This window comes from Eretmochelys imbricata, chromosome 4 (genome assembly GCF_965152235.1).
Source record: "Eretmochelys imbricata isolate rEreImb1 chromosome 4, rEreImb1.hap1, whole genome shotgun sequence".
In the NCBI taxonomy this organism is placed as follows: Eukaryota; Metazoa; Chordata; order Testudines; family Cheloniidae; genus Eretmochelys; species Eretmochelys imbricata.
In genome coordinates, this window is record NC_135575.1 from 88,071,361 (window position 1) to 88,085,816 (window position 14,456).

Below are 14,456 nucleotides of genomic sequence, written 5' to 3' on the forward strand. Positions count from 1 at the left end.
ATGATAGGCAGGCTAGATTTACATACAACCAAGATATGTATATTTTAATTTGATATACAGTAGTTGTGAAAGTTTCCACTTAATTTTGTGAGTAGGTACAATGGAAAGGAAATATCTGAAGTGTAGTTTTATTCAGCTAGTTTAATGCATGCTTTGGCAACTGGGGTGCAAAATAAATGTCAAGATTCCAGCCAAATTTGTTATTTGAAGTTAAGCTTAACCTGAAAAAAGTAACAATTGTACATAAGCAAATGAGACACAGGTTTATGAAACCTGTGCCATAAAAAAACAGAACGAAGTTTGATCTGTCAAACTGCGTTTCAGTGTCTTCCTTCTCTTTCTCTAAATAATGACTTTGCTGATCTTGAGTTCAGTGCCTGAGTCACAAAGATTTAACAAGGGAACTTTCCTTCCTTTCTGTCCTCATATTTGTTAATAATTGTTTCGAAAGAGGGAACTGAGTTCCCCAAGGAACTGTGATAACATTACAAACCACACCAGCTTTTTAGTTATGGAAACCATGTTATTAGAAGCCACAGACATGTTTAGCTTTATTTTTTACCCCTAGATTCCATATACTATATATTTAATGGAAACTTAAAACTTGTCTTTATTGCTCTGTTAAATCTAAAAAAAAAAAAAAGAAATTACCTATGATGGAAGTACAATAGATGTTTGCTGCAGAAGAGGATGGAAGTTAAAATGAAAACTATTTTTATTAAAGCCATACATAAGTCCCCATTCTCTATTTTTTGACCTATTCTCCTTATCAAGAGCATAAAATAGAAGTAACTGAGGGTTGTATTTAAACCTGTCTGAAATCAAGACAGTTTGAAATCAAGACAGTCTGAAACAGATTTATCAAATGGTGACATTTTGATAACAGGTGTGACTCAGTTTACCAGAATTCAGTGTACTTCAGTTAGTTTATATACTAAAATCTTTGATCCAAAAGCTATACGGACCTTACAGTGAGAGGATGAAACATGAACTTTTGATGTGCTAGAGTTATAGTTCTTATAACCAATTTTCTTCAGTTTATATTCAGATTGGTGGGATCATCTCATCCACAGAACACAATAGTTGGCAGTGGAGTTTGGCCATGAAATATCTGTTTATATATAAATACTGTGTTTGAAATCCAGTCAAGTCACTTCATATGCATAAATACAGCTATTCTTAAAACAAAGTTAAAACTATTTAAAATTATATTTATTGTATGTTCATGAACTGAAATGTGAGAATTGGCATAATTATGCAAACAAGAGTTTGAAATAATTTACATGCAATAATTTAGATAAATATTTTCATGCTGCTACAAAGTAGTCTGTGTAGCTAGAATGTCATTGCTAGTCATTTAAGGACAGATTTTCCAGTCTTTACTCATACAAACCATGGAGTTAATAGAAATTTTACTTGAGTCAGGGCAGAGTAAAACTTGAGTTAAGATTTAAGAATTGATGCATTATTACTGAGTCCAGTGAAAACTTCAGGATTTGTTCCATTGTCTCTGCCACTGGATCTGTAACTCACTAATTAAAACAACTAAATTATTTCTGGTAAAAGAATTCTGCTGGACCACATGTGTTGATCCTTTCTTGATCTTAGTTTTTCCTCCTTGCAAGGAAGCATGTTAGCTTTGACACTGCACCCTTTTGCTAGCTATGAGAATGTTTACAACTGAGCAGCAAAGAGGTGTGGGAGAGCTACTATATTGTAAGTAGGATCGATAATACAGGCCTATACAAGTAGGGGGCAAAGGGCCACAAACAGCAGAACAGCCCACTACTTTCAAAATAAGCTTCTATGGAGTTAGATGCCGGTATGTGGGCTTTTGCATAGCAAAACATATGATCTGAATGGGATAACAGAGAATAGCATCCCATACAGAGAATAACATACCAGCTTTGCTTTTGGAGACTTTGATCTCAGCTTAGATTTATTGTCCTGTCTTATTGCCTCTTTTTCTCTTTCAGTGAAATATGAAGAGCTCTACTGCTTCTCATTCAACCCAAAATTAGATAAAGAAGAGCGAGAACAAGGATGGAAGCTTGTGGGCCTCAATAAAGAATATAATCGGATGGGCGTTCCAAATAACTATTGGCAGATCAGTGACGTAAACAGAGACTACCAAGTGTGTAATTATAATTTGTATTACAGTAGATTTTAGAGGCCCCAACCAAGGCAGGAGCCTCATGGTGTTAAGTGCTGTACATAGCATCCTAAGAGATAGTCCCTGTCCCGAAGAGGTTAGACAGAGTGGGAGAAAGGACTCATAATCTGTTTTACCCATGTGGAATGGAAGTACAAGGAGATAAAGTGACTTGTCAAAATCACTTTAAGCACATGCTTAACTGCTTTGCTGCACAGGGCTAAATTTAAGCACATGCATAAAGTTAAGCACATGAATAATGGCTTTGGTGAATTGGGGCTAGTGAGTATTTAAAAAAAATTTTTTTTCTACCTAATAATTACACAAGCCATTAGTTTGAAAGAATTAATTTAACACTTAATCTTACCTTCTTGTTCCTGAAATTACATGCAGTGCTGCTGAGAATTGTTTGTGATGGAATATTCTCACAATGGTCTGAGAAGTCACAAATCTTAATTCCACTCCTTTCTACCTAGCTAGTTGATGTTCCTATCCTGCCCTACATTTGTTCAATTCAAACTTTAAAAATGTGATGAAGTAACACTAATGGAAAGAGATAACAGACTAAAGTTCTGAAGTCAGCCTGTTGATACAGGTCAGCTCACTCCCATTATGCCTTGGCACTGGAGCGCACACATGCTACACGTAGATCACTTGGGATTTTGAGACCTCCTCAGAGGGGACTGTATGTTCTGCCAGAAGTTAATTGTTTTTTCTTGTTTCTAATATAAAAAGCTTGAATTTATTATAGAATTGTGGAAATAGTATGACAGCAGTCATAATTTAGGGCAGGGGCTCTCAACCTGGGGATTACAACCACCCCTGGGAGTGGGGCTGGTGTTTCAAACAGGTGTCAGGGGTTGTGTCCACCCTTCACTTCCTAAATGATAAGGGAGGAGGAGAGAGAAACAGGTGGGACCTGGTAAGGAAGAGGTTGAAAACCCCTGGTTTAGGACAAATTTAGGGGTTAGTGTGACACAACTTTAAATGTAAGGGATCAGAATGAGCCACAGAAGGAAGGATGAATCATGAAATGTTATAGAAAAGCAAGGGAAATTAGACACCAAAAGCACTGGAAATGATTCTTCTAGATGGATCATAGAAGGGAAGAAAAGGGTAATGAAGGCAGGGTAAGGGAGAAAAAGGAGGAAAGGATACACAGAAGGAAGAGACAAAGTAGTTATTTTTATTATTTAATATTAAGTAATATACATTATAAATAAAGAAGTGTTTTTCATATATACATACATAAAAATCAGTCATTTTTTCATGCCCCAGAAACAGGCCTGAATCTGATCTCACTTAATCAAAAATAACTACATTGGAGCCAGTCTTCATTGTTGCAAAACCAATTTCTCATGTGACAATGGTAAAGAATTACAAGAATTCAGTGCTCTCTTCCAACACTGAAAAGGGAACTCTATTAAAATAACATCCAAAAGAAATACCTTAAAAGAACATTAAGGTTGCAAAGTCAAGCCCTTACAAGTTAGGAAATGCCAGCATTAAGGTTGCATGTGTAACCTCAGTTCAGCCTCCCTTATGTGGCTAATTACATGATCACATTTTTTCCATGGCATCCCTGCCTCATCAGGGAATGAGTAGTTATTTAATATTTCTTTTTCTCCTCAGTCAGCTTGTGCCCCCAGATCTTAACCACACAATATCCAAACCCAGCACTGAATATACAGTTATTAATTTCCTCCTGAGTGTTTCTGTGGTGCTCATCATACTATCAGAATGCCTCACAACTATTAATTAATCTTAGCACCTCTGTGAGAGTAGGTGGTATTTTTATCCCCGTTTTACAGCTGGAGAACTGAAGCACAGAGAGGTTTAGACCTAAAGTTGTCAAGTGTCCATCAATTTTGGATGCCCAGTTACAGATACTTAGGAACTGATTTTTCTAAAGAACTTAGCATTTTGATTGCACTTTTTATATTCAAAGTACAGCTCCTGGTGACTTCAGCTGCAGCTGTGAGCACTTAGCACTTCTGCAAATCTAATCTTAGGTGTCTCATGTTGGGCACCCAAAAATGATGAACATACAGTTAGTCACTGACTGCAGACACTTCAGATGAAGTGAGCTGTAGCTCATGAAAGCTTATGCTCAAATAAATTTGTTAGTCTCTAAGGTGCCACAAGTCCTCCTTTTCTTACTTCAATTTAAGTGACTTGCCCAGCATCACCTAGGAACTCTGTGGCAGAGGCCAGATTCCTCAGGACAACATTCAACTGTATAACCATGAATCAGCCAGGAAGAGAAAAGGCAATTTCCTTGCACACCTTCCAAATTCTGCAACTGATAAGACGGGGTCCTACAGACAATACCTTTCTTTACTACACAATCCTGATTCATTCCCAGAACCCCTGTTCATCCTGTGTACTGAAATAGGCACATAAAGTTATTGGATACACGAATATATAGCACTCCCCTTTTTCTGCTTCAGTTTTACCATCTGTAAAATTGGGATAATGATAATAATAATTTCCTATCTCCTAGAGGTCCTGTGACAGGCTGTCACATGGTGAACACACCATAGCACTGCCTCATGCCAGAACATGGCATTGCAAGCCTTCTTCTATTCTTGTACTGCCTTCTCCACTGTTCTGGTTCTGCAATGGTCTGCAGCTTCCATGGCTGGGCCCGCCTGCCTGGTCACCTTTCAGTTCAGTCTCCTTCTGGGGTAACAGAAAAGTCCAAACAGAAAACCCAGAATCTTTATGCCAGGCCCAAGGTCCCCAGCCCCAGCTAGTATTCAGCTGTCTTTGCCTCTTTCAGTCCCAAGACTTGTACCTTCCGTATTGCTGGGGGAGGAGAACCCAGGTCCACCTTCTCCTCTGGGTTCCAGCCCAGGAACCCTGCGTTAGGCAGCTAAGGACCACTCCTGCCAATCTTTTGTCACTTCCTTGAGCTGCTTCTCTTTCCCCACACATTTGTCCACCTTTCTCTCAGGCCTACAGCTTCCATTACTTCCACCCTGGAGTTTTGTCTCTTCGTGTGACTTTTCCCCAGCCTGCTGCTGAGGAGCTTCCTTAAGATCCTACGCAGTTTCTCTGGCAACAGCTGGGTTGTACTGCAGACAACCACCCTCTCTCTCCTTAACACTGACGCCCACCCTCCTTCTGGAGATGGGGTTGTACTTCAAACAATGTTTCTGGTTTCCACTCCTCTTAGAGTCAGGGTTGTGATTTAAACAAGCTGTAGGGCCTTAGCTAGCTTTTCTTTCAACTAGCTTCCTTTCCCCCAGTCAATACTCAGAGGATGCACCAGACAACCTCCTCTTAGTGGTGTCTCCCTTGCTATGAAGGAGAGACAGCAGATATACTAGTCCCTTCCTAAAGCTCATCCCAGTTGGCTGAGAGAGAGAGGAGAGCCTTGTGCCATCCACTCTGCAAGGCTCCTGGTCCTAGACCCTTAAAGAAACAGTAATGGGATTTCCTTCCAAACACTCCTTATTTCCAAACCACTTTCTTTCTACCGGTATCTGCTTGGTCCTTATATATATCAGGCCTTTCAAAATATTAAAAGGACCGTGCCAAGTGGTGGGGGTGGGTTAACTCTGAGGCCCTCTTCCATTAAGGGGATTAACTACCCTGTCACAGGGGCATATTTAATGTTTGAAACACTTTAGGATCCTCAGAATGAGGGTGGTATGTAATTGTGATTTTGTTTTCGTAATGGTGATGATTAAAGTTAACATTCATGCTAAGTTCTATTTGAATAAACAAAGCAAGCAGACAAACAAAAGTTTCCTTTGGCAGGTCTGTGACTCATACCCTACTGAAGTGTATGTACCAAAATCTGCAACTGCACACATCATTGTGGGGAGCTCTAAATTCCGGAGCAGAAGACGTTTCCCAGCCCTTTCCTACTACTGTAAGGATAACAATGTAAGTGTGGAGCTGTGGTTTGGGGTGAGAGGGTGTGTGACCACCTGCCCTGTAACCCTGGTGCCTTAAATGTTCTGCTGCTGTAGCTCACAGCCTGGACACCAACAGTCACCCAATAAGCATATAGTTCCCTGACCCTGCTGGTGGTTGCTACTCTGCAAATTATCTCTTCCTGCTGCAACCTCTAAACAAATGAAGAGCCCATTGAATTTGGCCACACCTGGTTTGAGGTGTTGGACTCTTTCCATTGCCTGAACAAAGGCGTTTATCAACGCCTCCTGACATGCCTGGTTTAAACGCCTTTTAGTCACAGACTTTAAAGCATAATATCAGTGAGCATCCATAATTTCACATACAGCATTGTTACATATATTTTACAATGATACTATTGACCAGAATATTAGTTTTCAAATGGTATTTCACAAAGCATATTTTATACAAAAATCATTGCAGTAATATGTAGGGTGTGAATACGGGTGCCTACAGATACAACATTAAATTATTAATATTCAGCTACATTTAATTAATAATATTGCTCTACTCTTCCTGTTAATTGTACATGTAATGGAGCTATTTTGTTCATTTCCTAGTGATCTGTTTTGTAAATAACTTTGTGTAGTAAATTATTAATGCACATTAAACACACGGGGGATTTGTTTTAATTCAGGCCTCAATCTGCAGGAGCAGCCAGCCCTTGTCTGGCTTCAGTGCTCGGTGCCTTGAGGATGAACAGATGCTACAGGCCATCAGAAAGGCAAATCCTGGAAGCAATTTCATATATGTTGTTGACACTCGGCCTAAAGTAAGTATGTTACAATGCTGGCACATTTAACAACACCAGGTATGTGTTGCGAAGTCAGAGAAAATATAAAAGTCCAAAGTATGGTGGCCACTAGGGGCTAGATTCTAATCTCAGTTGCTTCCAGGTAAATCCACAGTAATGCCGCTCTGTAAAGTTACTTTGGATTTACCTTTTGAGTCTGAACTCCAGGTTATAAATCTTTGAAATATCACAGTTCACACATGCTTTGTAGAGAGTTGCTAGAGCTTAACAGCTCAAATCTCCAAGATTCTATCTGCACTGAGCCTCCTCCATCCCCTCACAACTCCTACCTGTGACTGGACTGAGTATATGCCATTCCAACAGAGTGACTGAACATGCTCCAGCCCAGAGTTAAGGGCTCAGAGAGACTTCCTCAGTAATGGCTGCTCACAGCTGCTCCAGGCCAAGGTGGGGCCAGGCACGGGTACTGAGAGCAGTGAGCCTGTCTCTCTTGGGCTCTCAATGGTGGCACCCAGGCAGTGTGGAAGAGGAAAAGATCTGATTCAAATTCAGGATGGACAAAAGCTGAGTCGAGGGCATTGCAGAAGAAGGCTGGGGGAATATATTGGCACAAGGAGCCTGGGAGGCAGAGACTGATACTGGCTGGGCAAGGAGACTGGGACCTGGGTGGGGTAGGGAGGCTAGGACTGGCTAGGTAGGAAGGCGGGAAGGGGAGGCTGGCACTGGGAGCCAGGGGAAGTGGAAGGCTGGGACTGGTTGAGCAAAGAATCCATTGGGAACCGTGGTAGGGAGATGGGAGTTGGAATCTGTTGGGACAAATAGGGGGGTTGGGATGATTTTTTGCATGGTTGGTTGTTGTTGCTGAGAGGCTACATCACTTTGTGTTCGAGAGAACACTCATGTCTAATTCAAAAGGAGAGAGAGAGATTTGAATTCAACAGATTATTTATATCCTCCTAGCAAGGCATGCTGAGGACCGTCCTGAAAGAACACTGTCCAGACGCAACTTCTTTTACATTGTTCACTGACATTAAAAGATGAGCAGATGGGCGTTTAGTGCACTTGGTAGAAAATAGTCTGCCTACTTCTATATATATATAATAAAGTCTGCTTACTTATATATAAATAAATGAATGTAACCCTTCTGTCCATCAGAGTTGGCAGCAACAAGGGCTGGGTTCAGTATCTAGGTGTTCCATTCCAATAACACAATGCAAAACTGGCTCGAGCCCCCACCCAGTGACCTGGGACAAATATATACCACCCCCGCTTGGCGCCTCTAAGAGGCAATACTTCCCCTCTCGCAAGCACAGAGTCTGAGTGTAGCAAAAGCCTTTTAATAACAGAGAGAAACAATGTGGCATTATGTTGGGGAAACACCACCAACAGGATCCATAACACAACCCATGAGCAAAGAGCAAAACCCCACCCCAAGCAAATTGGGCCGTGTTCTTTCTCTTTGGCTCTTGAGTCCAGCAACCCAAAAGTCATCCAAAGTCCCAGAAGTCCAACAACCTAAAAGTCTCTGTTCCTGGTCAGTGCAGCCCCAGAGTCTGAAAGTTTATCTGCAGAGTTTTACCTCCCAACCTGGGTGGAAATGGGGTGGGGGGGAGCTAAGGGGCACCTTACGTGGTCCAAAGCCAACTGCCCCACCTCTCCATGGGGGCTCTGCTCTGCTCCACCAGCTTTCCCATGAACTGCTCTGCTCTGCCAGCTGCTCTGCTCCACCAGCCATCTCGTGAGCCACTCCAGCCGTCCTGCAAACTGCTCCATTCTGCCAGGCGCTCCGCTCCGCCAGCTGTCCTGTGAGCTGCTCCAGCAAACTGCTCCGCTAGCTGTCCCATGAGCCACTCGACGAACTGCTCTGCAATATATCTTCACCCCCCTCCCCACTACTTAACACAACGCTCAGTGATTTTAGCTCTTTAGTGATTTCAGCTTGTAGTAGGGGAGCCTCAGTGCTGGTGCACCATTGGCCCAAAGTGAATTCAGCTCAGCAGCCTGTAACTAGACTCCAAGTGGAATCAAGACTAGCTCTGATATTCCACAGTGGAGAGAGGAAAAGGTGCAATTGGCATGTAGGGTCTCTCTCCATTCACTGGGTTTTGGAACCCATGACCCTTGCCGAGCGAGTGGTGCTTAGTTGATGGTGGGTCCCTCCATCATAACAAAAGGCCAAGTACAGTTCAACTGTCCTTGATTCACGTAATCAGGATAATAACAGTTTATTTTTCCTGCCCCAATAACAGAGAAACTGGGGCTCCTACAGCAGCCAAAGTGACCATCTAGGCGGGGTGGGTGTGCCTATGCAAATGAGATCAGCTCCTAAAGTTCTTTTCCACAACCCACCACGACTCGTCACCAGATGTCAGGGTAGAGCTCATCCTGACTCTGCTTACATCTATCTATCTGTCTATCTGTCTAACTATCTATCTATCTATCTATAACACACACACTGCAAGTTAAAAGAGCTTTCTGTTTTAGAGATCTGGGATTAGATTCACAGGACACCCAACAGCCCCTTTAGGCTGCTTTGTCCAACATTTAGGTGCCATTCTGAGTCACAATGATTGGGCAACTGAGCGGTCCCAGTCTCTTTCATGTGAGGGGAGGAGAGAAGCCTGGAGTGGGGTGAGGGCTCCATCTCTTCATGCTGCCGCCTCCTCTTTTGCTCCCAGGCCTGCTCCAGAAGGAGAGATTGTGACTTGGTTTGCACATGATGGTAGGTAACCTGGGAAAAAACCTGCTCCTTAGGAAAATTCTAGTTGTGCCCTTGCACCACTGGCATTCACAAGACCTTTGCTCAGCCACTGTTTAACCCAGCAGCTGCCTAAGTTTCCACTGCTGAAGTCTTATAGGTGCCTAAATTTCAGCCAATGGGCATGTGCAAAGTCCCTAAATCCTGACACCACCAAGCTGCTCTGAGCCTAACTCATAAACCCTGGTGGGATTCATAAACTAGGGGTTCCCCTGCCTGTGTCACCTGTGGGGCCCAAGTCAGTAGACATGCTCAGAGTATATCTAACCTGCATAAAAGACAGAGGAGGAATTGGAACCCACACCTTAGCCCGCTTGCTAAAATACCCAGTGATTAGAGCACTCATCCAGGATGTGGGTGACCTCGGTTCAAACCCCTCCCTGTTCTGGAGCAGAAATTGGAATCCTAGTGTCCCACATTTTGGATGAGTGCTCTAACCACTGGGATACTAGATGTAAGGAAGTGGCATCACCACTATCTCCCCATTGTTTTTCACAAGAAAGGGCTGGCTTAGGCACCCAGCTTTGGGAGAGGGTTCACAGCTGTGAATCCCAAGTGGAGATAGGTGCCTCCCTCTGACTAGGACCTAGGCATCTAACTTCCTTTGAGAGGCAGGGCCACCATCCTACTGGCCATCTGACTAGAAGCACATTCCTGTATGCCTGCCCCTGGTACCATTTCTTGAGTACTGAAATATCATACTATTGTCAATTTTAGAAGAATGTAGAAAATGAATTGTGTGTATAGAGCTGCTCCCATTTTAGAAATGTGGTACTCTGGTGGAATGAGGCCTGCAGATTAGCAATCAAGGGAGGAAATAAGGCATACAAATAAGCAAAAAACTCAAAGAATAGTAAAAAGTTAATGAATTATAAAAGATGTAAGGCGGTGGCACAAATGATTATCAAAAAGCCAAAAAAGGAAAGAAATTGGAGAAATTTCGGTGGGAGATTGAACAAAGATTCAAAGCTTTCAGAACTATATAAACACATTAAAAGTGAATGGATTTCAGAGTAAAAGTAAATATCTATCTGGTCTTACTGTAAGCCATGAAACTGGGGTTTTCAACTTAGGAAAGGCAGGCACTTTAGCAAAAGAATCCCGAAAGGCCAGTAGTGATATGAATCAAAACAACGAGTTTGGGGGCGGGGGGGGGGGGGAGAGGGGAAAGGAGGTTTATTGAGGATAACTGTGATCTATTATATGGCTGGAGGGTCTATAGTGATGATGTGTTAAACAAAAATGTTAGTGTGTAGGAGCTTATTGCAGCCATTAGAAACAGGAAAAATACAGCTCCAGGTAAAGATTGAACACTTGTCAGAAGGGAGCCTTAAGATTCTATTATGATTTTGTTATAATGATATATGGAAAAAGGACTGCTGCTAATAGAATGGAAACAAGTATTGGTGCTACTAATTAAGAAACAAGGTGTAAAACCCTGTGAGATTAGAACCTGGGACTATTGGGGATGCTGCTACATTACCATTGAAAGCTTAGGGGAGACTTTTTCTGGAGGATCCTGTAAAGCTAGGCTCTGCAGGAAGTACCACCCAGCAGGGCTTGAGTAGCAGCTCCTGCAGCCCACTGATTGGCTCATGCTGGTATATAAACAAGAAAGCTATCCTAGAGAGTGGCCTGAACAATGATGCAAACTGCCTGCTTGCTTCTGCTGTAGACCCTGCTTTGTTGTAGACCCTAGACTCTGGCTTCTGTCACTGCTTTGTCCCTGACTTTGCTATTTGCCTGCTGTCTGTAAGCTGGTGCATGACCCTTACTTCCTGGTATCCTGACCCAGCTTGATCCTGATCCTGCTACAGAGAAACAAAAAAGCATGAGGACCAAGAACTTTATGATAATGGTCTTCCTGGACATTGAAAAAGCTTTTGACAAGCTATGGAGGGAAGTTTATAAACTAAACACACTTGAGTAAAAGAGACAGTATTTCAGTGGATAAGGGACTTTTTAAGTGACAGAACTATACAAATTAAAGTTGGAACAGCTTTATCAAAAATGTACAGACTTACACATAGAACTCCACAAGGCCGTATTATCAGCCCACTTTATTTTCTGTTATGATGTATGACTTCTTGGAAAGTGTGCAAATGGGAGTAGGTTCTTCCCTTTTTCCAGACAACTATGCTATATGGATTAAACATAAAAGACTTAAAGTAGCCATGGAAAAGACAAATCCGGTACTCCAGAGGATGTCCAAGTGGTGAAATGATTGGGGATTTGAATTCTCACTTGTAAAAACTAAGGAAATGCTTTTAACTAGAAAGAAAATTAGGGAAGAATAGGATTTATGGTGGAAAAAAATCAGATCGTTCAAAAGTTTATGTACCTAAGAATAGTGTTTTGATAATAAATTAACTTGGAAAGATCACATAGATAATACCATGTAAAAGTAGGATCAATTTACAGGTGTAGCTCAAAGCAAATGGGGTACAGAAAAGAAGGTATTGATGATGTTCAGAGCATTGATAAGACCAGTTTCAGACTACAGATGCCAAGCTTTTGGTTTAGCCTCAAAAACAATTCTTAAAAACTTGGAACTACTCCATGCCCAAGATCTGTGATTGACACATGGTGTAATGTGACACCAATGTGTGTGCTGCAAATAGTCACTGGAGAGCACCTGTCATAAATATAAAGGGAAGGGTAAACCCCTTTAAAATCCCTCCTGGCCAGTGAAAAAAATCCTCTCACCTGTAAAGGGTTAAGAAGCTAAAGGTAACCTCGCTGGCACCTGACCAAAATGACCAATGAGGAGACAAGATACTTTCAAAAGCTGGAAGGAGGGAGAGAAACAAAGGGTCTCTGTCTGTCTATATGCTGGTTTCTGCCAGGGATAGACCAGGAATGGAGTCTTAGAACTTTTAGTAAGTCATCTAGCTAGGTATGTGTTAGATTATGATTTCTTTAAATGGCTGAGAAAAGAATTCTGCTGAATAGAATAACTATTTCTGTCTGTGTATCTTTTTTGTAACTTAAGGTTTTGCCTAGAGGGTTTCTCTATGCTTTGAATCTAATTACCCTGTAAGGTATCTACCATCCTGATTTTACAGGGGGGATTTCTTTATTTCTATTTACTTCTATTTCTATTAAAAGTCTTCTTGTAAGAAAACTGAATGCTTTTTCATTGTTCTCAGATCCAAGGGTTTGGGTCTGTGGTCACCTATGCAAATTGGTGAGGCCTTTTATCCAACATTTCCCAGGAAAGGGGGGGTGCAAGTGTTGGGAGGATTGTTCATTGTTCTTAAGATCCAAGGGTCTGGGTCTGTAGTCACCTAGGCAAATTGGTGAGGCTTTTTACCAAACCTTGTCCAGAAAGTGGGGTGCAAGGTTTTGGGAAGTATTTTGGGGGGAAAGACGCGTCCAAACAGCTCTTCCCCAGTAACCAGTATTTGTTTGGTGGTGGTAGCGGCCAATCCAAGGACAAAGGGTGGAATATTTTGTACCTTGGGGAAGTTTTGACCTAAGCTGGTAAAGATAAGCTTAGGAGGTTTTTCATGCAGGTCCCCACATCTGTACCCTAGCGTTCAGAGTAGGGGAGGAACCTTGACATGGTGGCAGGGGTGGGATTAACCTGAAATCATTTTGAGGTCAATTTGAGATTTTTTGAACTAGAAATACAGATTTTAAAAAGGAAATTTTTTTTCCTTTGGAGCTGCTGAAAAAGCAGCTTGTTTTCTCTCTGCTTTGGAGCCAGAGCTGAGACAAAAGGGGATTATCTTTGTGAATTGCAGGTTTTCTTTGCCTGGAGGCAGGGTACTTAACTCCTGCAGGGAAATTCAGTCTTCCAACCCAGAGTTTTTCTTTCCCTAAAAGTAAACGGGGGGGTGTGTGTGCGGCGGGGGGGTGTTCTACCCATTTGCCTGGAGACAAAAGTGGCAGGGTTTTTTTTTAGGATTTTGATTTTTTTGTTTTACAAGGAGCACAGGTTTGAAAAGGAATTTTTTTCCTTTAGGCTGCTGGTAAGCAGGTTTCCAAGTAGTTGAAGGTTTTTTGCTTTGATTTGGGCCCAGAGCAGAGACAAGGGAATTGTCTTTTTCTGTAGGCTGACAATCACTATCAGAGAATAGGTATTCTATTCCAGCACAGCAAAATTTTACAGCCCAGTTTTGTTTGTTTATTTCTAAACCTTGGGTGTAAAGTTAGTTAAAAACAGAGAGGTAAAGTTGTCAGACACCAAGGCACTAAACAAATTAGAGTTAGCCAAACTGGAGACAATGAAAGCAACCGAAAAAGCTCTAGAAGCTGCTCACAGGAGAGAAATGGAGGCAAAGGAGAAAGAAAGGGAGGCAGCGAAAGAGGCAGAACAACACCAAGCGGCTGCTCACAGGAGAGCTATGGAAGCAAGGGACAAAGAAATGGAGGCAAGGGCCAAAGAACTGGAGGAGAAGGAAAAAGAGAGGAAACATGTGGAGGAGATGGAGAAGATAAAGGCTCAGTGGAATATCCCAACAAACCCTAGCAGTTCTTCTCCAAGTACCACTTCCCATCCCAGAAAGTTCCCCACCTACAAGGCAGGTGATGATACTGAGGCCTTCTTAGAAAACTTCGAAAGGGCCTGCCTTGGGTACAGCATCTCTACCGACCAATACATGGTAGAGCTGAGGCCACAGCTCAGTGGACCCTTAGCTGAGGTGGCAGCTGAAATGCCTAAAGAACACATGAACAAGTATGAACTGTTTAAATCCAAGGCGAGAGTCATAATGGGGGATAACACCCGAGCATTCTCGTCGCAGGTTCAGAGCCCTAAGGTGGAAACCAGACGTGTCATTTACCCGATATGCCTACCACGTTGTGAAACATTGGGATGCCTGGATATCAGGAGCAAGTGGTGAGTCTCCAGTAAATTTGCCCTT

The 14,456-nt window shown here is 42.3% G+C and overlaps 1 protein-coding gene across 1 annotated transcript in view; it reads left to right on the forward strand.

Moving 5' to 3' along the window:
- The window catches only part of MTMR7 (myotubularin related protein 7), a 104,711-nt gene that overhangs the window by 49,930 nt on the left and 40,325 nt on the right, over positions 1-14,456 (forward strand). The window contains exons 4-6 of the mRNA XM_077815577.1: positions 1,977-2,134; positions 5,918-6,046; positions 6,714-6,848. Of these exons, the coding sequence (XP_077671703.1) occupies positions 1,977-2,134; positions 5,918-6,046; positions 6,714-6,848 (422 nt within the window). The remainder of the gene's footprint in view (positions 1-1,976; positions 2,135-5,917; positions 6,047-6,713; positions 6,849-14,456) is intronic.